This window comes from Palaemon carinicauda, chromosome 15 (genome assembly GCF_036898095.1).
Source record: "Palaemon carinicauda isolate YSFRI2023 chromosome 15, ASM3689809v2, whole genome shotgun sequence".
Taxonomy (NCBI): domain Eukaryota; kingdom Metazoa; phylum Arthropoda; class Malacostraca; order Decapoda; family Palaemonidae; genus Palaemon; species Palaemon carinicauda.
In genome coordinates, this window is record NC_090739.1 from 128,049,916 (window position 1) to 128,074,859 (window position 24,944).

Genomic DNA, 24,944 nt, shown 5'->3' on the forward strand with positions numbered 1-24,944 from the left:
AATGACTTGTGGTTTTAGTAATTCTACATAAAGACGTGTGATCGACTTATTATGAAAAATTATAACAGGAAGGTTGATGGATTTTGAATGTATGTACAGTATCTAATTATTTTTGCAAATTGAAAATGTATGACCATTACTAATAATTTGATGCAGTGGGGGTAAAGAACTACAAGAAGGGGGATAAAACCTACCCCATAAAGGAAGCCTCCCTCTGACCTACCAAAAATACCTTGTGCTTATTTTCATTGTATTATTATTACCAACTAAGCTACAACCCTAGTTGAAAAAGTAAGATGCTATAAGCCCAAGGGCTCGAACAAGATGAAATAGCCCTGTGAGGAAAGTAAATAAGGAAAAAAGATAAACTACAAGAGAAGTAATGAACAATTGAAATAACTTATTTTAAGAATAGTAACAACATTTAAATAGATCTTTCATAAATAAACTATAAAAAGGGACTTATGTCAGCCTGTTCAATATAAAAACGTTAGCTGCAAGTTTGAACTTTTGAAGTTCCACCGATTCAACTACCTGATTAGGAAGATCATTCCACAACTTGGTCACAACTGGAATAAAACTTATAGAATACTGTGTAGTATTGAGCTTCATGATGGAGATGGCATGACTTTTAGAATTAACTGCATACCTAGTAAAGAGATTGAAATGAGCATAGCCATATTTGCTTGTGTCAGGTCAGTTGGTTAAGGAAAGTCTTAAAATGTATATTTATGTTTTCTTATCATGCAACCATAATTGTGCTTTCAAAAGATGCACTGGTAGATGAATCAGGAAATGCAGAGGAATTGGGCATTCCTCCCTTTGATAGCATCAGGCATGGCTCATAATTTAGCTGACGGAATGTCCCTACTTGAAAGATTGGAAAATTATGAAATGAGAAGAATGGCAGACTTAGTAAAGATAACAAAGGTGATAATAGTATCACGACTGAGATGGTGTGAGCACGTATTGAGGATGGATGGTGGGGTGGGAGTGAGGATGGCTTGAGAGGAACCTGTTACAGTATGGGGAGATCTTAGAGAGGGAGGCAGAGAATTAGATGGGGAGATAAGGGGAAAATGATATAGAGAGATGAGTGTAAGAAGATGCCTTTGATAGATGGCATTGGAGAGGGCATATCAGGCAACCGAACCCTTAATGTTAAGGATAACGGTGGGAAAGAAGGGAGTTTCTCACCTTAGAAATGAGAGGTATGAAGAAAAGCCACTGCACCAAGTGATCAAAGGAAGATATTTCCAAGTGCAGATACAGGAAGTAAAAGATGAGTGTGGTATAGACAGCTATATCTTCATGGGGGTCTGAATTTCAAAGGTAAAGAGGACATGTTAAGTGAGACATGATGCTGAAGTACCAGTTCAATAGTTCCTAACTTTGTCTCTACATAATTTCAGGGTTACAGGCTGGCTGAATTTTCTTGACCCATTGTATGAAGCAGTGAAAGACTCAGATCCACTGTACTATATGTATGAATCATGAACTTTAATCTGAGTATCTGAACAGTCTTTCATTCATATGTAATACCTCTGAAGGGCTTGTGGGACAAAGGGACAGCAGACTATGTAGAGACAATTATTTAGTCCTTTCTCTGATTTTATGGCATTGTCGTTACATGTAACAGAATTAAATCAAACTTCTGTAGGACATTTTCTCAAATTGGTGGAAATTTCAATTGTTTTGGTAATTTATCACATTGATGGAAACTAATCCATATTAATAATAATTTGTTCCTACGTGGATACAAACCTTCATCATTTAAATGAGGTTAGCTCAGGCTACACCAGAGTTGACCAAATTTAAATGACAAAGGTTTATATAGCTAGAAAAAATACAAATTGTATTAAATATTTGTAGCATTTTAGTTTTTATTTGTCATACTTTATGTAGGATATATTTTTAAATATTTGACTTAGCCGGTGAATATATAATAGCTGCAACTCTGTTGCTCGACAGACACATACATAAAAAACTCGCCAGCGATCGCTATGCAGGTTGCTGGTGTGCCCACCAGCGCCAACTGTCGGCCAGATACCACTCTCGATGTAAACAAAACCTTCAATTTCTTCTCTGTCGACGTGTCGACAAGACGTACTTTACTCGCTGTTGAACCTGGAGTTTTTCCCATCATATTTGGTGAAGTACTTTAATTTGGTTTGAGCTTTCGCAGTACAGGTGTTTTTCTTCAAATAAATCCTTGAACTCTTTTTTGAATCGGATTAATTGTTGATGACTTAGATCGTTTTTTGGAATTTTCCCTTGACTAATTCAAAATGGCTGACCCTTCTCAAGTTCCCAAGTTTCGAAAGTGTAATGCTAGGGACTGTCATAGGCGTCTTCCAAAGGCTTCTCTCGACCCTCACACTGTTTGTTCCAATTGTCGGGGTAAAACCTGTCAATTGGAAGATCGGTGTGAGGAATGCGTGGGCCTTTCGGAATTCGATTTTATCGAATTTGATAAATACACACGCAGACTAGAGAGAGATAGGGTAAGGAGAAGTTCTTCTAGGTCGGTAGATTTTTCCTCTCCACATGCCCCTGAACCTATTCCTTCCCCTGTAGTGGTTGTTCCTAACCCCCCTCCTAGCACTCAGGAACCGTCGATGGCAGACATGATGCGTGCTATTCATGCCTTGGGGGAGAGAGTTGAGGCTTTAGCAAGTGACCGAAATCAACTCATGGCGGATGTAAAGGAACTCAAGTGCCAAAGTGCCACGAAGGATAGTGTCAAAGTGCCTAGTGTTACGCAAAGTGTTGTGAACAGTGTTGCGCTCGAGGGTTCGTCTGTTCGTGCCTGTCGTCCTCCTAGTCTGGGACCTCTTGCAAGCTCCCAAGCCCAGGGGAGAAGCAATGTCGTACGACTCATGGGTTCGAGAGGCCTTGATCAGCGATCAAACGTTCCCTCTAAGGTATCAGGCGTATCTCTCCAAGATCGCCCCTACCTAAGTAAGACGAGAGAGCCCATTTTTACCTCGTCGTCCGAAGGTGTTTCACGTAAGAAACCTTGGACCAAGGTCTCCAGACCTTTAAAGCGTAAGTCGGTCCCTTCAGGACAAGTCCAACGTCCCGGATGTAGCCACTGGGACAGTTCGGACCCGTTGCCGTCATCTGATGACTGCTCCCCGCCTAAGAGAGGCAAAGTTGTGCCGTCTCATTCGCTAACCCCGTCTGTTACCGCACCTGCTTCCGTAGACCCTAAATGGGTGTTACTGCAAGACATGCAGTCTAAGCTTGCGTCCTTGATGGAGGACTACAACGCTGAGAAGGTTACCGTTGATCCTACTGGCCATCTGCCATCCAAGCGTTCTGTTGTGCGTCCTGTTGACGTGGATGTAGCTTTCTCGCATCAACCAGTTGGGGTGGTACCTCCACCGATGCGACCCAGTGTGGATTTCCAGCCGCACGTTGACGTTAGGCAACGCACTATGCGATTGGTGACGTTCAGGACGTTCATCAACCATCAGAGTTGACTTGTTTTGACGCGCTGCGTCAACCTCCGCAACCCGGTATGGTGTTGACTGCACAACCCAGACGGTCTAAACAGTCTCGGGTGGACGCTGTGCGTCCTCGCGCACCTGTTGTTGTTGACAGTTCCCAGACTGGTCAGCAGTTCCAGGACGCTGCGTCCGGCTCCGTCACGTATGCACCTGTGCGACCGGACTCTGCGAGTCAAACGTTGCCTACACCTTTGCCGTTTTCTCATCAGTTATCGGATGAGGAACTGTCAGATGAGGACGTTGCTGAACCACAGCCTGAGGATCAGCCTTCAGAACTAGATGAGCCTAAAGCAGTTCAACCATCCTTGGACTTTAGAAAAGTCATGGCTGTTTTTAAAGAGTTGTTCCCTGATCACTTTATTTCTGTGGCTCCTCGTTCGCTGCCGTCAGAGTTTGTCTTAGGCGTTCCTGCTACCTTGCCTGCCTTTACTAAACTCGTTCTCTCTCGCTCATCCAAGAGAGCTTTACGGCTGTTAGGCGATTGGTTAGAGACCAAGAGGAGTTTAGGGAAGACAGCATTTGCCTTCCCCCCATCTAAACTCTCGTCTAGATCGAGCGTCTGGTATGCCACGGGAGAAGTTCTCGGCTTGGGAGTTCCTGCCTCTGCCCAGGGCGACTTCTCAAGTCTTGTAGACTCTCCCCGCCGCCTTGCCATGAGACGCTCGAAGATTTGTTGGTCACCCTCGGACCTGGACCACCTTCTTAAAGGCATATTTAGGGCGTTTGAAGTCTTTAACTTCCTGGACTGGTGTTTAGGAGCCCTGAGTAGGAAAATCTCTTCTGCCGATAGGGATGTTTCCTTACTCATTATGTCCTGCATGGACAAGGCGGTCCGTGATGGGTCCAACGAGCTTGCCGCTTCATTCACGTCCGGAGTCCTTAAGAAACGAGAGTCTCTGTGCTCTTTTCTGTCAGCAGGAGTGACGCCATGCCAAAGATCCGAGCTACTCTTTGCGCCCTTGTCTAAGTGCTTGTTTCCTGAAGTCTTGGTTAAGGAAATTGCCTTGTCTTTAGTGCAGAAGGACACCCACGATCTAGTTGCGTCCTCGGCTCGCAAAGCTCCCCCTTTGCCTGCCTTGTCTGCTAGACCTAGGATAGACACTCCTGCGTCCAGGTTTATCCCGCCCTTTCGTGGCAGAGCCTCCAGCAGGGGAGGTGCTGGTGCCGAAGGGAAGAGAGGGAAGAGGAAAGGATCCAAGTCCTCTAAGGGCAGAGTCTGACTGCCCGCAACTTCAGACAGCAGTAGGTGCCAGACTCAAGAACTTCTGGCAAGCCTGGGAGAATAGAGGCGTAGACCAACAATCTGTGAGGTTGCTCAGAGAGGGGTACAAAATCCCTTTTGTACGCAGACCTCCTCTAGCGACGTCCCCCATCGATCTCTCTCCCAGGTACTGAGAGGAAGAAAAGAGACAAGCCCTGAAACTGGAAGTGTCTCTTTTGCTAGAGAAGGGAGCGGTGGTCAAAGTCTCGGACCTTCAATCACCGGGGTTTTACAACCGTCTCTTCCTAGTATCAAAGAAGACAGGAGGTTGGAGACCGGTGCTAGACGTCAGTGCTCTGAATGTCTTTGTCACAAAGACAAAGTTTACCATGGAGACCACAAAGTCAGTCCTAGCAGCGGTCAGGAAGGAAGACTGGATGGTCTCTCTAGACCTAAGGGACGCCTACTTCCACATCCCCATTCACTCAGACTCCCAACCTTTTCTGAGATTCGTCTTCGACGATGTGGTGTACCAGTTTCGGGCCCTGTGCTTTGGCCTAAGCACAGCTCCTCTCGTGTTTACGAGGCTTATGAGGAATGTGGCAAAATTCCTCCATTTATCGGACATCCGAGCCTCCCTTTATTTGGACGACTGGCTTCTCAGAGCCTCTTCCAGTCATCGCTGTCTGAAGGATCTCAATTGGACTCTAGATCTGACCAAGGAATTGGGACTCCTAGTCAACTTGGAAAAGTCACAGCTGGTCCCATCCCAAACTATTCTGTATTTAGGGATGGAGATTCACAGTCAAGTTTTTCGGGCTTTTCCGTCGGGCCCCAGAATAGATCAAGCCCTGCTCTCCATCCAGAAGATGCTGAAGAAAGAACGCTGCTCAGTCAGGCTTTGGATGAGTCTGGTAGGAATGCTGTCATCCCTGGAGCAATTTGTCTCGCTAGGAAGGCTACACCTCTGACCTCTTCAATTCCACCTGGCTTTTCACTGGAAAAAGGACAAGACGCTAGAGGCGGTCTCGATCCCGATTTCCGAAAAGATCAAGTCTTGTCTGACTTGGTGGAAGGACAATATCAGCCTACGAGAGGGCCTTCCCCTGGCAGTTCAGAAACCCAACCACGTTCTCTTCTCGGACGCATCGGACTTGGGCTGGGGCGCGACGCTGGACGGTCGGGAATGCTCAGGTCTGTGGAACTCGAGTCAGAGGAGCATGCATATCAACAGCAAGGAGCTTTTGGCGGTTCATCTGGCCTTGATAAGCTTCGAGAATCTCCTTCGAGGCAAGGTGGTGGAGGTCAACTCGGACAACACCACGGCCTTGGCGTACATTTCCAAACAGGGAGGTACCCACTCACTGACTCTGTACGAGATCGCAAGGGACCTGCTCATCTGGTCAAAGGATCGAGGCATCTCCCTAGTAACGAGGTTCATCCAGGGCGACTTGAACGTCATAGCAGATTGTCTCAGTGGGAAAGGTCAGGTAATTCCAACCGAATGGACCCTCCACAAGGATGTGTGCAAGAGACTTTGGGCGACTTGGGGTCAACCCACCATAGATCTCTTCGCAACCTCGCTGACGAAGAGGCTTCCAATCTATTGCTCTCCAGTTCCAGACCCAGCAGCAATACATATAGATGCCTTCCTCCTAGATTGGTCACATCTAGATCTTTACGCATTCCACCATTCAAGATTGTCAACAAGGTACTGCAGAAATTCGCCTCTCACGAAGGGACAAGGTTGACGTTAGTTGCTCCCCTCTGGCCCGCGAGAGAATGGTTCACCGAGGTACTTCGATGGCTAGTAGACGTTCCCAGAAGTCTTCCTCTAAGAGTAGACCTTCTACGTCAGCCACACGTAAAGAAGGTACACCAAAGCCTCCACGCTCTTCGTCTGACTGCCTTCAGACTATCGAAAGACTCTCGAGAGCTAGAGGCTTTTCGAAGGAGGCAGCCAGTGCGATTGCCAGAGCAAGGAGAGCGTCTACCATTAGAGTTTACCAATCGAAGTGGGAAGTCTTCCGAGACTGGTGCAAGTCAGTTTCCGTATCCTCGACCAGTACCTCTGTAGCCCAAATAGCTGATTTTCTCTTATACCTGAGAAAAGTACGATCCCTTTCAGCTCCTACTATCAAGGGCTACAGAAGCATGTTGGCCTCAGTCTTCCGGCATAGAGGCTTAGATCTTTCCAACAATAAAGATCTGCAAGACCTCCTTAAGTCTTTTGAGACCTCTAAGGAACGTCGTTTGGCTACACCTGGGTGGAATTTAGACGTGGTCCTAAGATTCCTCATGTCAGACAGGTTTGAGCCTTTACATTCAGCCTCCCTGAAAGATCTCACTCTTAAGACTCTTTTCCTGGTATGCTTAGCCTCGGCTAAAAGAGTCAGTGAGCTTCATGCCTTCAGCAAGAACATCGGGTTTTCGTCAGAAAAAGCTACTTGTTCTCTGCAGCTTGGTTTCCTAGCCAAAAATGAGCTACCTTCTCGTCCTTGGCCTAAATCTTTCGATATTCCTAGCTTATCGGAGATCGTAGGCAATGAACTAGAAAGAGTATTATGCCCTGTTAGAGCTCTCAAGTTCTACTTAACTCGTACTAAACCTTTACGAGGCCAATCTGAAGCGTTATGGTGTTCGGTTAAGAAACCATCCTTGCCTATGTCAAAGAATGCTTTGTCATATTTTATCAGATTGTTAATACGAGAAGCTCATTCACACTTAAGTGAGGAAGACCGATCTTTGCTTAAGGTTAAGACGCACGAGGTTAGAGCTGTAGCAACTTCCGTGGCCTTTAAGCAAAATAAATCTCTGCAAAGTATAATGGACGCAACCTATTGGAGAAGCAAGTCAGTGTTCGCGTCATTTTACTTGAAAGATGTCCAGACTCTTTACGAGAACTGCTACACACTGGGACCATTCGTAGCAGCGAGTGCAGTAGTGGGTGAGGGCTCAACCACTACAATTCCCTAATTCCATATCCTTTTAATCTGTCTCTTGAAATGTTTTAATGTTGTTTTTATGGGTTGTCCGGAAGGCTAAGAAGCCTTTCGCATCCTGGTTGATTTGGCGGGTGGTCAAAGTCATTTCTTGAGAGCGCCCAGATTAGGGGTTTGATGAGGTCCTGTTGTATGGGTTGCAGCCCTTGATACTTCAGCTCCTGGGAGTCTGTCAGCATCCTAAGAGGATCGCTGGGCTCCGTAAGGAAGACGTACTTACAAGGCAGAGTAATCGTCTAAGTCGACTTCCTTACCAGGTACCTATTTATTTTGGTTTTGTTATATTGATAACTGTCAAAATGAAAAAACTCTTAGCTTATACGATGTAAACATATTTAACTCTGGTCTCTACCCACCTCCTTGGGTGTGAATCAGCTATTATATATTCACCGGCTAAGTTAAATATTTAAAAATTATATTTTAATTATAAAATAAATTTTTGAATATACTTACCCGGTGAATATATAAATTAAACGACCCTCCCTTCCTCCCCAATAGAGACGCAGTGGGATGAGAAGAAATTGAAGGTTTTGTTTACATCGAGAGTGGTATCTGGCCGACAGTTGGCGCTGGTGGGCACACCCGCAACCTGCATAGCGATCGCTGGCGAGTTTTTTATGTATGTGTCTGTCGAGCAACAGAGTTGCAGCTATTATATATTCACCAGGTAAGTATATTCAAAAATTTATTTTATAATTAAAATATCATATTAATTACAACATGGGGTTGTATGAACATACAAAATATTGTACATTATGAATTTTTTTTGTTTTAATTTGGCATTTTTACAAAACTTTTAATTTGGCATTTTTTTTTATGAAACTTTTAATGAAAATAAAAGATCCCAAAGTGACAGTGATACATAATGTAGCAATTCTAAGCATTAATTTTTGTCTGCCTCCATTTCTTTGATACATATCTTAAAGTATGTCAAAAATCTTATAATTAGCTTTTTCTTTTTGTCAGCGTAACTAGATATAAAATAGTTTTGATGAAAACAAGCAAAATATGGTGGGTGGATGACTGTGTTGGCTCTAAACCATTGGTTGGTGTCTTATATGTATAAATTAGTCTTTTAAATATAAACAGTAATGACAGGTTTCAGTTGTTAACTGTATATCGTTAAAGATTTAAAGGTTTCTCAAGAATGGCAGAGACTAAGGGCAGAAAAATGTCCTAGAGATCAGCCTTATGATTAGTTTCCAATACCCCTCTCCTTGCAAGTTTGAGCCAGGGAGGGCCAGGCAATAGCTGGTAATGTGGTTATATTTAACTTTACTAAATTTATATTAAATTTTACAGGTGCTGGGGATCTTGATGCCAAAAATAGCGTAGCAATGTTAGAGAGTAATGAATTTAGGTCTGGTACTCTCACAAAATCAGCTTTCAGAAGGCCAATAAAGCAACTTGATGGAAGTCACCAAAACAAGAAGAAGGATGATGAAGGAAAATTAAAAAGAAAAGGTATAGAATAGGATATAATGTGCTTAAATTTTTATTATATTTCTAATGAATGACATTTGAAATACCACTGCTTACACATTGTCGTGTACACGTCAGTAGAGTAGTAATAATTGTGTGCAACAAGATCATTAAACATTTACTTTCTGTTGAGATTACAGTTTTCAGATTATCACTGCTTGTGTTAAACATTTTGTACAAGATAGAAATTAGCATTAAAGCTTCAAGATGCCTCTTGTACTCAAATGAATGTAATAATTATAATGATTTGCTTTGTTCTAGGGCCAAGTGCTCCACCTGAAATAGGCAGATTTGAAGCTCACACGCGAGGTTTTGGCCGACGACTGCTGGAATCTCAGGGTTGGACCGATGGAGTTGGACTAGGAAAAAAAGGAGATGGCCTAGCATATGCTCTGGACAATGACGGTCAACGACCTTTTGATAAGAAAGGATTTGGGTAAGCTGTAGCTTTTTTATTGATAATGACATTTCACTTTACTAACTCAGTGATTTTCATTCATAAGTTTAGGGTAAAGACTTCTTTTTTAATAAGGTCAGATTATATACTAATGTACTGTACATTACCTTATTGGATATTACTGTAGTGATGTTGCTATATAAACAAAGGCTCAGTTAACACAAAATTGATTATGGTGTCCATTAAATGTTAAAAATTGGCCATTAGTTCAACTATTTCTTCCCCAAATATTATGGATGAAGTGAAAAGTTCTTAAATGAAATTGAAAATAATTAAGAAACACACATGAACTAGGTTTGTACTTTGAGTTGGAGCTAAGTTTTATAAAAAAAAAAAAAAAAATTACAAAGATGGTTTATTCACCACTAAATAAGACAAAGTTACTTACTTTAGTTGTTTTTGTGTAAATTTCTTTATTTTTGTATTACATTGGAAGTGATAAACTTATTTAAGCAATTTTATAGTTGAAACTATACCAACACAGGTATTTTAAATCAGATTTTAATATACTTTTAAAGTTATTCAACTAAATATTTTCACATCAATTCAAGTATTGTTTATAATGATAACATCAGTCATCACTGATAAATCTGTTGTTTTACCCTTATATTTAACTTAGCCGGTGAATATATAATAGCTGCAACTCTGTTGCTCGACAGACACATACATAAAAAAACTCGCCAGCGATCGCTATGCAGGTTGCGGGTGTGCCCACCAGCGCCAACTGTCGGCCAGATACCACTCTCGATGTAAACAAAACCTTCAATTTCTTCTCTGTCGACGTGTCGACAAGACGTAATTTACTCGCTGTTGAACCTGGAGTTTTTCCCATCATATTTGGTGAAGTACTTTAATATGGTTTTGAGCTTTCGCAGTACAGGTGTTTTTCTTCAAATAAATCCTTGAACTCTTTTTTGAATCGGATTAATTGTTGATGACTTAGATAGTTTTTGGAATTTTCCCTTGACTAATTCAAAATGGCTGACCCTTCTCAAGTTCCCAAGTTTCGAAAGTGCAATGCTAGGGACTGTCATAGGCGTCTTCCAAAGGCTTCTCTCGACCCTCACACTGTTTGTTCCAATTGTCGGGGTAAAACCTGTCAATTGGAAGATCGGTGTGAGGAATGCGTGGGCCTTTCGGAATTCGATTTTATCGAATTTGATAAATATACACGCAGACTAGAGAGAGATAGGGTAAGGAGAAGTTCTTCTAGGTCGGTAGATTTTTCCTCTCCACAAGCCCCTGAACCTATTCCTTCCCCTGTAGTGGTTGTTCCTAACCCCCCTCCTAGCACTCAGGAACCGTCGATGGCAGACATGATGCGTGCTATTCATGCCTTGGGGGAGAGAGTTGAGGCTTTAGCAAGTGACCGAAATCAACTCATGGTGGACGTAAAGGAACTCAAGTGCCAAAGTGCCACGAAGGATAGTGTCAAAGTGCCTAGTGTTACGCAAAGTGTTGTGAACAGTGTTGCGCTCGAGGGTTCGTCTGTTCGTGCCTGTCGTCCTCCTAGTCCGGGACCTCTTGCAAGCTCCCAAGCCCAGGGGAGAAGCAATGTCGTACGACTCATGGGTTCGAGAGGCCTTGATCAGCGAACAGACGTTCCCTCTAAGGTATCAGGCGTATCTCTCCAAGATCGCCCCTACCTAAGTAAGACGAGAGAGCCCATTTTTACCTCGTCGTCCGAAGGTGTTTCACGTAAGAAACCTTGGACCAAGGTCTCCAGACCTTTAAAGCGTAAGTCGGTCCCTTCAGGACAAGTCCAACATCCCGGATGTAGCCACTGGGACAGTTCGGACCCGTTGCCGTCATCTGATGACTGCTCGCCGCCTAAGAGAGGCAAAGTTGTGCCGTCTCATTCGCTAACCCCGTCTGTTACCGCACCTGCTTCCGTAGACCCTAAATGGGTGTTACTGCAAGACATGCAGTCTAAGCTTGCGTCCTTGATGGAGGACTACAACGCTGAGAAGGTTACCGTTGAACCTACTGGCCATCAGCCATCCAAGCGTTCTGTTGTGCGTCCTGTTGACGTGGATGTAGCTTTCTCGCGTCAACCAGTTGGGGTGGTACCTCCACCGATGCGACCCAATGTGGATTTCCAGCCGCACGTTGACGTTAGGCAACGCACTGATGCGATTGGTGACGTTCAGGACGTTCATCAACCATCAGAGTTGACTTGTTTTGACGCGGTGCGTCAACCTCCGCAACCCGGTATGGTGTTGACTGCACAACCTAGACGGTCTAAACAGTCTCGGGTGGACGCTGTGCGTCCTCGCGCACCTGTTGTTGTGGACAGTTCCCAGACTGTTCAGCAGTTCCAGGACGCTGCGTCCGGCTCCGTCACGTATGCACTTGTGCGACCGGACTCTGCGAGTCAAACGTTGCCTACACCTTTGCCGTTTTCTCATCAGTTATCGGATGAGGAACTGTCAGATGAGGACGTTGCTGAACCACAGCCTGAAGATCAGCCTTCAGAACTAGATGAGCCTAAAGCAGTTCAACCATCCTTGGACTTTAGAAAAGTCATGGCTGTTTTTAAAGAGTTGTTCCCTGATCACTTTATTTCTGTGGCTCCTCGTTCGCCGCCGTCAGAGTTTGTCTTAGGCGTTCCTGCTACCATGCCTGCCTTTACTAAACTCGTTCTCTCTCGCTCATCCAAGAGAGCTTTACGGATGTTAGGCGATTGGTTAGAGACCAAGAGGAGTTTAGGGAAGACAGCATTTGCCTTCCCCCCATCTAAACTCTCGTCTAGATCGAGCGTCTGGTATGCCACGGGAGAAGTTCTCGGCTTGGGAGTTCCTGCCTCTGCCCAGGGCGACTTCTCAAGTCTTGTAGACTCTCCCCGCCGCCTTGCCATGAGACGCTCGAAGATTTGTTGGTCACCCTCGGACCTGGACCACCTTCTTAAAGGCATATTTAGGGCGTTTGAAGTCTTTAACTTCCTGGACTGGTGTTTAGGAGCCCTGAGTAGGAAAATCTCTTCTGCCGATAGGGATGTTTCCTTACTCATTATGTCCTGCATGGACAAGGCGGTCCGTGATGGGTCCAACGAGCTTGCCGCTTCATTCACGTCCGGAGTCCTTAAGAAACGAGAGTCTCTGTGCTCTTTTCTGTCAGCAGGAGTGACGCCATGCCAAAGATCCGAGCTACTCTTTGCGCCCTTTAACTCTGGTCTCTACCCACCTCCTTGGGTGTGAATCAGCTATTATATATTCACCGGCTAAGTTAAATATTTAAAAAACGGATTTTGAGCGAAGCGAAAAATCTATTTTTGGGTAAGATAGCCATGTCGTCCTGATGGAAGTTCCTTAAAGGCAGCTTCCTAGGGTATATTACAACTACGGCGATATTCCCAGAGAATTTACCTTAAGGTACCCAGAATTCTAACTCCTGGAGCGAGTATCCCTAAAAAAGACCTTAGGGATATCGTAAATATCAGTGGACGTATTCTTGACACGCCTCATAGCAATCTTTACCCCGAATAGAGTTAACACTTCGTAGGGGTCAAATGGCAAGAAAACGAAAACGAGAAAGAAAAAGGGGAGAGCCGTTCGTAAGGCCCTCTCTTCTCCCGTTTCGTAAGCGTGCCCTGCGCCGATTCTGGCGCCATCTGCATTCCTTGTAGCGAAACACGAGGTGCTACAGATACTGTATGTAGGGAGGGGTCCTACGGCCCTTTCATTGAAAGGGAAGGGCGGGTCCATCAGGACGACATGGCTATCTTACCCAAAAATAGATTTTTCGCTTCGCTCAAAATCCGTTTTTTGGGCTCAAGCCATGTCGTCCTGATGGAAGTATACCAGAGCATTACTGTATCTGTGGATTCTCAAAATGTGCCGTACTCCTCAGAAGTATTTCCCCCAGTCGACGCGACCTAGAGACCTAAGATGTTACCGTCATACATCTTTTCAACTAATCATAAACCATGATAGAGCTTCCTGCCCCCAACAGGGAAGAGTCTTACTAGACTCTGGGAAAGTCTCGAAGAGTACATATATCTAAGTATGAACCCCAGGCAAGCAAGTATAGTGGTCTCACCCCATACTGGGTAAGCGAAGTTCGAAAAGAATCACTGTGTCAATATGAAATATCGACCAGTCCTCCGCTCAAAACACGTATTGGGCAAAGGTTCATATCCGCTTAGGAGGAAACTCGTAAATCCGTCACCATCCCTTTATGGGATGGAGTCCTCCAGCTAAGGGGAAGCATAAACCAATGCAGTATTAGCTTGCATAAGGGAACATTCTATTAGAACTATCCCCGGGTAAATATACATAGAATGAATGCTCACAGGTGAAGGAGACGCAAGGTTCTCAAGAACCAGTTTATTGACAGACAATAAACAAACAGGTTAACCACACTCATATATATATATATATATCTATATATAAGAGGAGGATAACTAAAACTTTAAGCATAAGTATGATAGTAAACAGAAACTTGTTTGTCTGAAAGAAAAAACATTGGAGCCACTTTTAAGATACCAAAGTATCAAAGTCAAAGTCTGTTTTACTAATCAGTCACATTAGCGTTAGAAACGCTCGGCACACATGTTTGCACTTATGCTGGGTTCACCTTTGAAAGTGGAACAGTGAACGTGGGTCACCCAGTACCCTCACATAGTTTGTAGTACAACATGTGACTACATACTCACCCTGGAATTAATTGTCCCAATTAAGCTACTGTTCCTCGCAGAGTTAAACAGCAGGGTTAACGACGCAACCCACTGCCACCACAGAACCTCTTAGTTGCTGCACTTGCTTCGCATAGTGACGAAAGAACACTCTGGAAGACTTCCAGCCAGTGTACGAACGAAGATGTCCAAAATCCCTACAACTAAAGAAGTTTAAGGATGAAGCAACTTTCCTCGGATCGTGACCTGTGGGTGAACAGTCAGGATCCGCTCTGCGAATAATATATGTGATTTTCGCCCTGAGTTGTTTCAGTAATAAATTTTGAGCCTGACGTTTCTCCCCTGGCCAGATGGCCATCCTTGAAGTCTGAAGTTCTACGAAGATAGACCTTTAGGCATTCTACTGGACATAGAGATGCATCTTCTTTCAGAGGGCAGATTCTTCAGGGACCCCACCTGATGGTGGGTAACTCGGTCTTGGTGAGAAACGTAGGATCCGGAAATAGGTTCAGTTCACCCATCCAGGAACTGAACATGACCTTCCTCTCTCGAGAGGGGTATGGTCTCACTAACCCTGGCCCCGGACGCGAGTGCAAAAAGGAGGATAACTTATGGGTCAAATCCTTTAACGCACACTCCTTATTGTTCAACAGCGAAGCAACATGAAGAACTTTTCTAAAGACCATGAATTGGGCTTTGGAGGTGCTAAAGGTCTGAGCCTAGCGCAGGCTTTCGGAACTTTTATAAAAGATCTCGTTAGCGAGGTCGACCTGGAAGGCATATAGAATGGGTCTTGTCAAAGCAGGCCTACATGATAAAATCGTGTTAGTTACCGATCCATAACCATGGAGATGGATGAAGAAAGACAAGCAGAAGTCCGTCGTGATCTCCTGCGGAATCTTCGTCTGACAAGGGCTACCCATTCTCTCCAAGATGACTCATATTGCCTTATAAAAGGTTTGCACTTATAATCCTCTAGGAAGTCCATGCTGGCTTTCGAAATCCCGAAACACTTTCTCACCTGTTAAGGAAAGAAATCATGAGCTGCTGGGTCCGGGTTTTCTGTGATGAAGCGCAGACAATTGACTTCTGGACTCACTGGGTCAGAACTGGATCTGGTAGCGGTCGAAACTCCAATCGTAGTTCCAATGCCAGAGGGAACCCCACACTGTTCGGCCACTTGTGGGCCACTACTGCCGCTACTCCCTTAAATGATCTCAGTTTGTTGAGGACCCTCAACAGAAGGTTGTAAGGAGGGAACAGATAAATCCTGAACCATCTGTTCCAGTCGAGGGACATCGCGTCCACTGCTTCCGCCAAGGGGTCCTCGTACGGGGACACAAACAGGGGCAACTTCTTGTTGTCTTTCGTCGCAAAGAGGTCTAGCCGCAGTTCTGGGACTTGACTCAGAATGAAGGAGAATGGTCCTGCGTCTAGGAACCATTCCGACTCTATCGGTGTGAACCTGGATAGAGCGTCCGCTGTCACATTGCGGACTCCTTAAAGGTGAACTGCTGACAGGTACCATTTCTTCTTCCCCCAAATCGGAAGATGGCCAACATCACCTGGTTGAGAGGTGGCGACCCTGATCCTTGTCGATTCAAGCATCTCACAACTCCCCCGCTGTCCAGCATCAACCTAATGTGGATCGAGCGATGCGGGGAGACTTTCTTTAAGGAAAGAAGGACTGTCATAGTCTCTCAAAAATGACTGTGAGAGGTCTTGAATAGACTGGACCAAGACCTTTGGGCCTTTTTCTGATGAGAGTGAACTCCCCATCCCTCCTTCGAGGCGTCTGAGTGACTCGTCACCGACGGGGGAGGTGGATGAAGAAGAACCGACTTCCTAAGGAGTCTGGCTTGGGACCAAGGCCTGAGAAGAGTATTTCGACGAAGCGGAACTGGTCTTCTCAGATCTCTTCGCGCATCTGATGCATAACTACTCCAATCTCCGGTTGCATCCTTTAGCTGTGCTCTTAGCACCGGGTCTGTCACCGAAGAAAACTGGAGAGACCCCAGTACACTCTCCAGTTCGCATCTGATATCCATACGGAATCTAGAAGTCTCTTGACAGAACCAGCTATCTCCTTTCTTTTCTCCGCCATGACGGAGAAAACGGTGTGACATTAGGTCCCAGTGGATTCACACCCACCGGAACTTAGAGATGGAGGAAGTTGAGACTTTTCCTGTTGATCTTGAAGCCTAGATAATCTAGGAAATGGATCACATACAGGGAAGCTTGCAAGCATTCTGTCCTGGGTGCTACCCACACCAGCCAAAAATCCAGGTAGGCTACTACCTGAATTCCCTTTAGGCGTAATTGACTAAGAACTACGTTCGCAAGCATCGTGAAAATCCTTGGGGCTATTTTAAGCCCGAGAGGCATGGCTTTGAAGACGTATAGTCTTCGTTGTAGCCTTAACCTTAGGTAGGAGGGGAATCGACAATAGATTGGAACGTGCCGATAGGCGTCTGACAAAACTATGGAGGCGGTAAATGCCCTCTTGGGCAGTAAGGTCCTTATGTGTTGTATTGTTAGCATCTTGAACCAGTAGTTCGCTATGAACTTGTTAAGTGGCGACAAGTCCAGAATGACTCCGAGTTTTCCGAGTCTTTCTTGGGAACACAAAACAGCCTCCCTTGGAATTAGATGGACTTTACCCTTCGGATCACTTTTCCTCTAACAGTTCATGAATGAACTCCTCCAGAACGGGGGTGGAGTATCGGAAAACGCCGAGGGTATGGGGATGGAGTGCTGTACCAGCTCCAGCCCAGTCCCTTCTTGAGTAGGCTGTGGACCCAGGGATCGAAGGTCCACCGATCCCAAAAGCGTTGGAGACTCCCTTCTACCAATATCATCTCGCTCGGACTGTTGTCCTGAGGTCTTGCCTCTCTGACCGCGACCACCCATGAAACCCCTTCTCCTTGAGGGGCGCCTAGACGAAATTCTGGCTGCTCCTCTAGGCTTGTTCGACAGGCAGTTGACTGACCTTCGAACGATGGATTGAATGCCGGAGACTGTGTCGACACGAATTGGGGAACCCACTGAAGTGTGGTCGGGGTTTTTTGCCACCATCTGGGGCACTGAGGGCATCAGCAAATGCTGTTGCTGCTGATGTCTACTTGACTTAGCTGGCCGAGAAAGTATCCTAATCCTTTTAGTCTTCCTCCAAGGTTGGGGACCCCAACCGGGGAAGAATTTCTCTTGGTAGACAGGCCCCACTCCTGGAGAAGATTTCTATCGTCCATGGTGGCCCTATCAACCTTTTTGACCGACTCACTAGGGAAAAGGTCTTTGTCCCAACTGTTGGAGGAGATTAGTTTCCTTGGCTCGTGCCTCATCGTAGCCCGGGCGAACACGAATTCCCTACAGGTTCTCTTCGCCCTGACGGAGCTGTAGAGATCCTTCGTCACAGTGGCCAGATGAGTCTTGATCACAACCATGAACGTTTCATGGACCCTGGGATCACTTGTCATCGTCTCAAACGTGGACTGAAGAGACAAAGAGGCAGCCAGTCTTTCTTTTGTCAAGAGTTCTCTCCGCAAAAGAAAGCCAGACAGCTTAGAGAGGATCTCGCCGAACCGGCATCCGGCAAAATCCGCCTCCCACATCTGGACTGAGAAGGTAAGATGGACGTCCTTCCAGTCCTTGTTTTGCTTACTAAATCTTCCTTTCTAAAGGCCAGCAACAAGGGTTTACACTCCAGCAGGGAGGGGAAAGGCTTGCCAGCCTCGACTGTTTTCAAAACCGCCGCAAACCCTTTCAGCGAAAAAGGGAGAAGGCTGTGGCAGGAGAGGACACAAAGGAAGGGAGCCTCTTACTCAAACACAGCTACCTTTGAGTTCATGAAGCCCCTATCTTTCATCGAAGAAGAAAGCAAGGCATGAGCCTAGCATGGTCTATCACTACGACCTCCTTCGGCTCTGTCTCTTCCTTTGAAGCTGGTACCTCCTTCCACCGGACCTAGCAGTCCGGATGTGCCCCTGCAGTTACAATGCAGCTGCCTTCCCATTCTTCTCCCTCTGCCTTTGTTGGATCAAGCCAACAATGGAGGGAGGGCCTGCTCTACTGCGAGAGCAGATGATGTTGAGGGAGCAGGTTGAAGGACCTGAACCGGAGCAGCCGACCTCTCTCGGCCTCTTCCGCTACCTTGTCCGGAGCTCGAACTTCATCCTGGCCTTCTGCCAGGAGGTCTTCCTCCAGACGTTCGGACACGTCTGGCATCCTGTCGTCCAACTGGATGCTAAGCAAGGCGACCGTGACTTCAGCATCCACGGGATCTGAAATAAAGGGACCTCCTCTTGAGGTTGGGGAATCACTGTAACAGTTGATGCCCTAGAAAAAGAAAGCCCTCATCTTCTCATTTGGAAGATAAGGTCCAGAGGTAATCTTCTGAAAGCCCCTCACCCAGGTACGAAGCTTCTCCCTAGCTATATCCCTTGAATCCACCGTTGTAGGGGAGACGAAAACGGATTTTGAGCGAAGCGAAAAGAAAAAACCTCAATAGATAGGTTAGTGCATATGAAACATACCTGGGGAACCCAATACCGGAGAACATCCGTGGAGACAGCGCATGCCACACGTCTCCTTCAGAACCATGTCCGCAGAAGCCCTACTGCGGACGTTGCAGAAATACATCCGCACTACGGATGGTCCTCCTGTAAAGAGAAGAAATTTCCATGAGTATCAAGTGAACTACGTATCACTGGATATGCACAGTAGCATAACAAAACGGAAAGACACATCCTTGTATTTCCCGCACACCCGATTGTTGTAGCCTTCCAAATCATAAAATCGTATAGTTAATCTATGCCAGATTAACCAATGGAAAATTTCCAAAGGAAGAAGGTGTAGCCCCCCCTAAGGAATGATTTTAAAATACCGGATAGTAGACAAGAAAGAACCCACTTTCTTATCTGTAAGGCCAACAACAACGGGTCGTGCAAGACCACAAAGAATAAGGAAAAGACGCATACTTGTGTATCCCCCACAATCACCTGTGGAAGCCCACCAGCCATTAAAATCAAATGGTTAGTCTTTGCTAGAATAACCAAAGATCATATTTCCCGAGGGAAATTAGGTGTAGCTCACACCTAAGGTAAGATTTTACCATTCTGGCTAAAGATGAAAAGAGTTCTCTTTTCATCCCTGTAAGGCAACACCAAGTGATTGTACAAGGCAACACAAGTAAGTTAGAAAAGACAGTGTTGTAACCTACTACATCATGTTCTCCCCTGGTAGAAGACACTAAACAGGGAAGAACTGATACAGTACATGAGGGTGGTGTGCCGGCCGGCTCTTGCCGGTCAGCACCCCCACCCCCCTTTTCCAAGGGTAGGTCTCAAGTATACAACTTAGGATCACCCAGACGGGGGAGAACTCCAGTTCCTATGCCTGAACCGGTCGGTAGTGGTTGCCGATCCATAGCTACCCGGTTGGCACCCAGCTGCCAGCCATCACTCTTAGTGGCCGGCCAACCGAGTGATGTAGCAGGCCGGCCCGGCAGCGGTGAGTAAACCCTGCCGGCTGGCATCCACCCCGGGTAGCGCCCGGCTGCCGGCCGCCACTCAAAGCGGCCGGCAGGTGAGCAAGGAGACCGGCCAGCAAAGGCCAGCAAAGGCATAAGACCACCGCCGACCGACAGCAAGAGAACTAGCGAACACCCCCCTACCGGCGGCCAGCCACTAGGCCGGCAGACGGCAAGGACAACACAAGAGAAGACAACAGAATGGGTGCCGGGCTAAGAGGCTATGTACCTCCGCGCCCGACACCCGAAAGAGTGCCGAGAGGAAGGGGAGACACTAAGTCAAGCTTCCTAACCACAGCTTACTGAAACTACAGACGGCAGCGGTTGAGGGACCAAGGAAGGACCGGGCAGCACTCAAAGGATAGGGCCTCTGCCGGTCGGCACTCTCTGCAGGCCGACAGGGGACCACGTCAGCTCCCCATCCCAACCTATGCTAGGTACGGATGTGAGACGACTGACACAAGGGAAACGGAAAATTAGAAGGGAAGGACAGAGGGTCCTGTCCAACCTTGCCTTGGTTAAGGATCATTCCAAACTAAGAAAGCTCATCTCAGCCAGAGAGATCCAGGGAGGGAGGCCGGCACTACTGGCTGCCTCCCTAAAACCAAGGCAAGGAAGGAATTGCTATTCCGGAAAGGGAACATATCCCGAACCCGGAACAGCAAAGAGGACAAGTCTGAGGGGTCACCGAGCGAAGGGATCATAATTACCAAAACCTTCCAAGGTGAATCAAGGAGGATAAACCTCCTATGCCCGTGTCAGGCAGCAAGGGAGACTCTGCCCCATGCTAGACCAACACGGACTCAGACTAATACACTGCTGTACTGTCCCCCTCTGAACCAATTCAGTTGGAGCAGGAAGGTACAGTACTACTCCAGCATAGTTATATTTGAAAATTAATTCAAACAAACCACTAGAGTTAAGCCTAAGGCTTAAACAGAGGGAAAGGGTTTGCCCCTTCCCCGAAGAGAAGGGAGCAAACGGGGAAACAGATAATATTATCAAGACCTAAGACAACCTAGCCTAGGCACTAAGAGAATCGATTACTTAAATCACCGAAACTCACTCCAATACTATCTTGGAAATTACTCGAAAAGGGCTGTATGTATAACGTTGCCTAACGCTTTAAACAATCTAAAATCACACTTGGAAGACTAATTATCATGCAGGAAGTACAAGGACCAAAAACTAGGCTACGAAGACTAGTGTTGGTCAGCCTAGGCAAAACTTTCGCCAGGCGCACTACTAACGCATCATAACAGAATTCCTAAATAAGCTAAGCAGCTAATTATTAAAGCGCAGGGGGCTGGGAACGTCGCTCTTGCTAATAAATAAATCCTATTCTAGCGAGCGACAGCGTCCATGACGCCTCCAGCAGGCAACAGCTCTTGTATCAAGAAAACTCTTATAAATACTTTTATTTTAAACAAGAGCCTACATTTATACATAAAAGAAATAGTACTCAACTTATCCGAAGCAGAAGAAGTTGGAGAAAGCATAATATGAGAGTAAATCCAAGATTTTGGTAGAAACACAGGAAAAAACACCGAGTTGTAAAGCTACGCAAAAAGGAATGCAGATGGCGCCAGAATCGGCGCAGGGCACGCTTACGAAACGGGAGAAGAGAGGGCCTTACGAACGGCTCTCCCCTTTTTCTTTCTCGTTTTCGTTTTCTTGCCATTTGACCCCTACGAAGTGTTAACTCTATTCGGGGTAAAGATTGCTATGAGGCGTGTCAAGAATACGTCCACTGATATTTACGATATCCCTAAGGTCTTTTTTAGGGATACTCGCTCCAGGAGTTAGAATTCTGGGTACCTTAAGGTAAATTCTCTGGGAATATCGCCGTAGTTGTAATATACCCTAGGAAGCTGCCTTTAAGGAACTTCCATCAGGACGACATGGCTTGAGCCCAAAAATGATATTTTAATTATAAAATAAATTTTTGAATATACCTACCCGGTGAATATATAAATTAAACGACCCTCCCTTCCTCCCCAATAGAGACGCAGTGGGATGAGAAGAAATTGAAGGTTTTGTTTACATCGAGAGTGGTATCTGGCCGACAGTTGGCGCTGGTGGGCACACCCGCAACCTGCATAGCGATCGCTGGCGAGTTTTTTTATGTATGTGTCTGTCGAGCAACAGAGTTGCAGCTATTATATATTCACCGGGTAAGTATATTCAAAAATTTATTTTATAATTAAAATATCATTTTTACCCTTATATTAACACAAACGAGTTTTACTTATTTTGTATCCCACACAAATCCTACACTGTCCAATTTTCAGTGGACAGTGGCTGCCACTATTCCGTGGTGCAAGGAAAAGGCGGAGAGGGAAGCTGTGAACACCCTGCCACTAAAACTAAGCTCGTGTTCGGCCATAGAAACAAATGCGTTTGATTTCTCGCCACGAAACAGTGCAGTCACCTTCCACTGAAAATTGGGGGGGGGCCTTAAAGCTGGAAATTATGCCAGTAAGGAAGAACAGCATATGGATTTTAATCTGTTAATTGAAGATTTCCCTTCTTCCAGGAAGTGTTTGCATGCAAGGAGTGATGAGCGAGAGTAGTGACAAAACATATCTCATTGCTCTCCCTCTCTCAAAAAATGAAATGAAATTTTTGTTCAAGTATCAACATGCATTTTTTCTCTTCAAGTTACCATGGAGAGAAGCTCGAGGGTTGGGGAATGCCATCTACGTCTGCGTCGAGAAAAAGTATTTCCGCAAAGCAGAATCAGCAGAATCAGGAGCCCACTATTCGCATTTCAACAATATTTGACAAGCCAAAGGATGTGGATCCCCCCGTTCCTCACTTACGAACAGGCGAACCCACAAGATTGAGTCACCGACACCAAGATATAAAATTTTCAAAGGCATCAGACTCTTCTTCATCATAACTGTAATTTTGTAATGAATATATATGTATCTAAATAGATTTCTTTATTAATATACGTAAATACATATATTTTTTCAACGAATAGTATTATTCATTTTGTTTTACACTTACTGAATTACATCTTTATTTCAGTTTTTATTTGAAATGGGAGGATATTCATCATAAGCATATTTATATCAGCTTTTCTCTTTATGGAGTTCTTCACGAGTTCATCATTTTCTGACGTGTTATTATTGCAAGCAGAACGGCAATCCTAGTTGCAAAGCAGAATGCTGTAAGCCTAAGGGCCTAAAGAAGCTAACTAGCCTTTCATAAAAAAGATGCAAATTAAAGAAAACAGTAAAAGATGACTAGTAAAAATAGTTAAATATAAATAACAATTATCTGAGAAAGATAATGCAGTAAAATAAAAGCTAAATATTAACTAAAGTATAATTTTGCACACTTTGGTTTTAGATGCATTAGATATAAGCAAATGCTGTACAGTAAAAGCCCTTTTCTTAGAGGGCATGAAATTGGGAAAGAGTAAAAACTAAGCTGTAAATGTCAAACATTTTAGGAGACTAGAAAATCCTTGATTAGTTATAATCAGCAATAGGATTTATCAAGAGGGATAAAGTGCTGTGCAGCCAAGTTACAAGTAGTTACAAGGATTTGAGATTTCTCAAAGACATTTTAGTCCATCCATAAGGGCTCCACTTGCTCTTGGATAGAGGAATTAGTTTTAACGTTTAGAGCTTTTATGAACTTTTGTAACTTATTCTTGAATTCGTTTACCATTTTACTGTTCGCTACATCCACTGGAAGCCTGTTCCATGTATCTGTTATTTTGTATGTAAGTGGTTTTGTACCTTTTTTCAACGCAACACTTCACATTTTACGGCTATCTCAGTATTTTTATGTTTTTACAAGGTGCTCAAAGAAATAAGTATATTTATCACCTGTGAATAAAAGTGTTCGGCAAATGTGTTCATACTAAACATAATGGACCTGTTGATAAATAACAATCCTGTGGCATCTTTGTTTTAGCATTTTGTACTTATTCGTAGCATAGTATTTCAGTCATATATGTCAATAAGTCATTAAATATAATGTACTGTATTGATTATGGGGTGAATTTTGGTAACTAGAGCTTGAGTTTAAAATAGCTCTTGTGTCTACTAAGCTGACATGTATTGGAAGATAGTCAAACTATTATGTAATGACTTTTGTTTTCATGGAGAATATGCAACAGCGATACGTACTATTGTAGGTGAAAATCAAAATACGATAAATGTCAAAAGGAAAGGATAGGTTTCATGTTTTTGCAATTAGAGGTCCTGCAAAGCAAGCCTAAAAATTGGAATAATGATATCCTCACATCTGCCCGTAGGAGGTCCTTGGGTTACGACGGGGATCCGTTCTTACGGCATACATATATAAATACAAACATACATACATACTGTATACCTGTATGTATAATAGACTTAAAAAGGGGAGAAAACAATCCTTACCCTTCATAAATTACTGCACCCTATACTGTATAGTCTAAGCAAATTAGCACAAATGAGTCAAACCCAGAAGTAATTAGCAAAATGCCATATTTAGTACCATTAAATCCACAATTTCCTGTAGAATAACTCGCTAAAAGTTTCACTTCATAGCTTTTGCAGAAACAAATAATAAAAGCAAACATGAGAAGATTTTCACTAATTTATTTTTTTGGGGGGCATTATAGACATGTAGCGACTCGGGTTCAACAAATTTCTTTTTATTTGTTAAGACAATCTTTATGAGCTTATTTTACAAGAAATTTTCATTTAGTAAGAGCTTGTCATAATATATATAGTCCTGGTATGATTACTATTATATATAGTGATTATCATCACAATGACTAATACATGAATAAAATGTATAATAAAATCATGCCATTTCCCCTACACAAATGAGTCAAACAAATTTCTGTTTGTTTCATTTTAGTGCATTGTTTATTGGAAGCTCAGGTGTGATAGAGCTGTTGCAACATGATTCACTTTGACAGCCACTACATGCTGATATGCATTTTAGGCCACTACGAACACATGAACAATCATTTTGGTTTGAAATTTTGCATTTGCATTTCATAAATTACAAGATTCTCTCTTGGGCAGGACTCAAGATGGTTTCATAATTCCACTCTTTTGCCTCCATAGGGTTAGTGCAGTAGGACTGAATCACAGGTGTCATAATTTCATTCTTACCACCCAAATC

General features: G+C 44.5%; 1 protein-coding gene across 1 annotated transcript in view; it reads left to right on the forward strand.

Moving 5' to 3' along the window:
• Positions 1-22,872, forward strand: part of LOC137654730 (G patch domain-containing protein 3-like) — a 53,468-nt gene extending 30,596 nt beyond the window's left edge. The window contains exons 6-8 of the mRNA XM_068388634.1: positions 9,018-9,179; positions 9,459-9,633; positions 22,476-22,872. Coding sequence (XP_068244735.1) covers positions 9,018-9,179; positions 9,459-9,633; positions 22,476-22,716 — 578 coding nt within the window. The 3' untranslated portion in view covers positions 22,717-22,872. The remainder of the gene's footprint in view (positions 1-9,017; positions 9,180-9,458; positions 9,634-22,475) is intronic.
• The last annotated feature ends 2,072 nt before the right edge of the window (positions 22,873-24,944 follow it).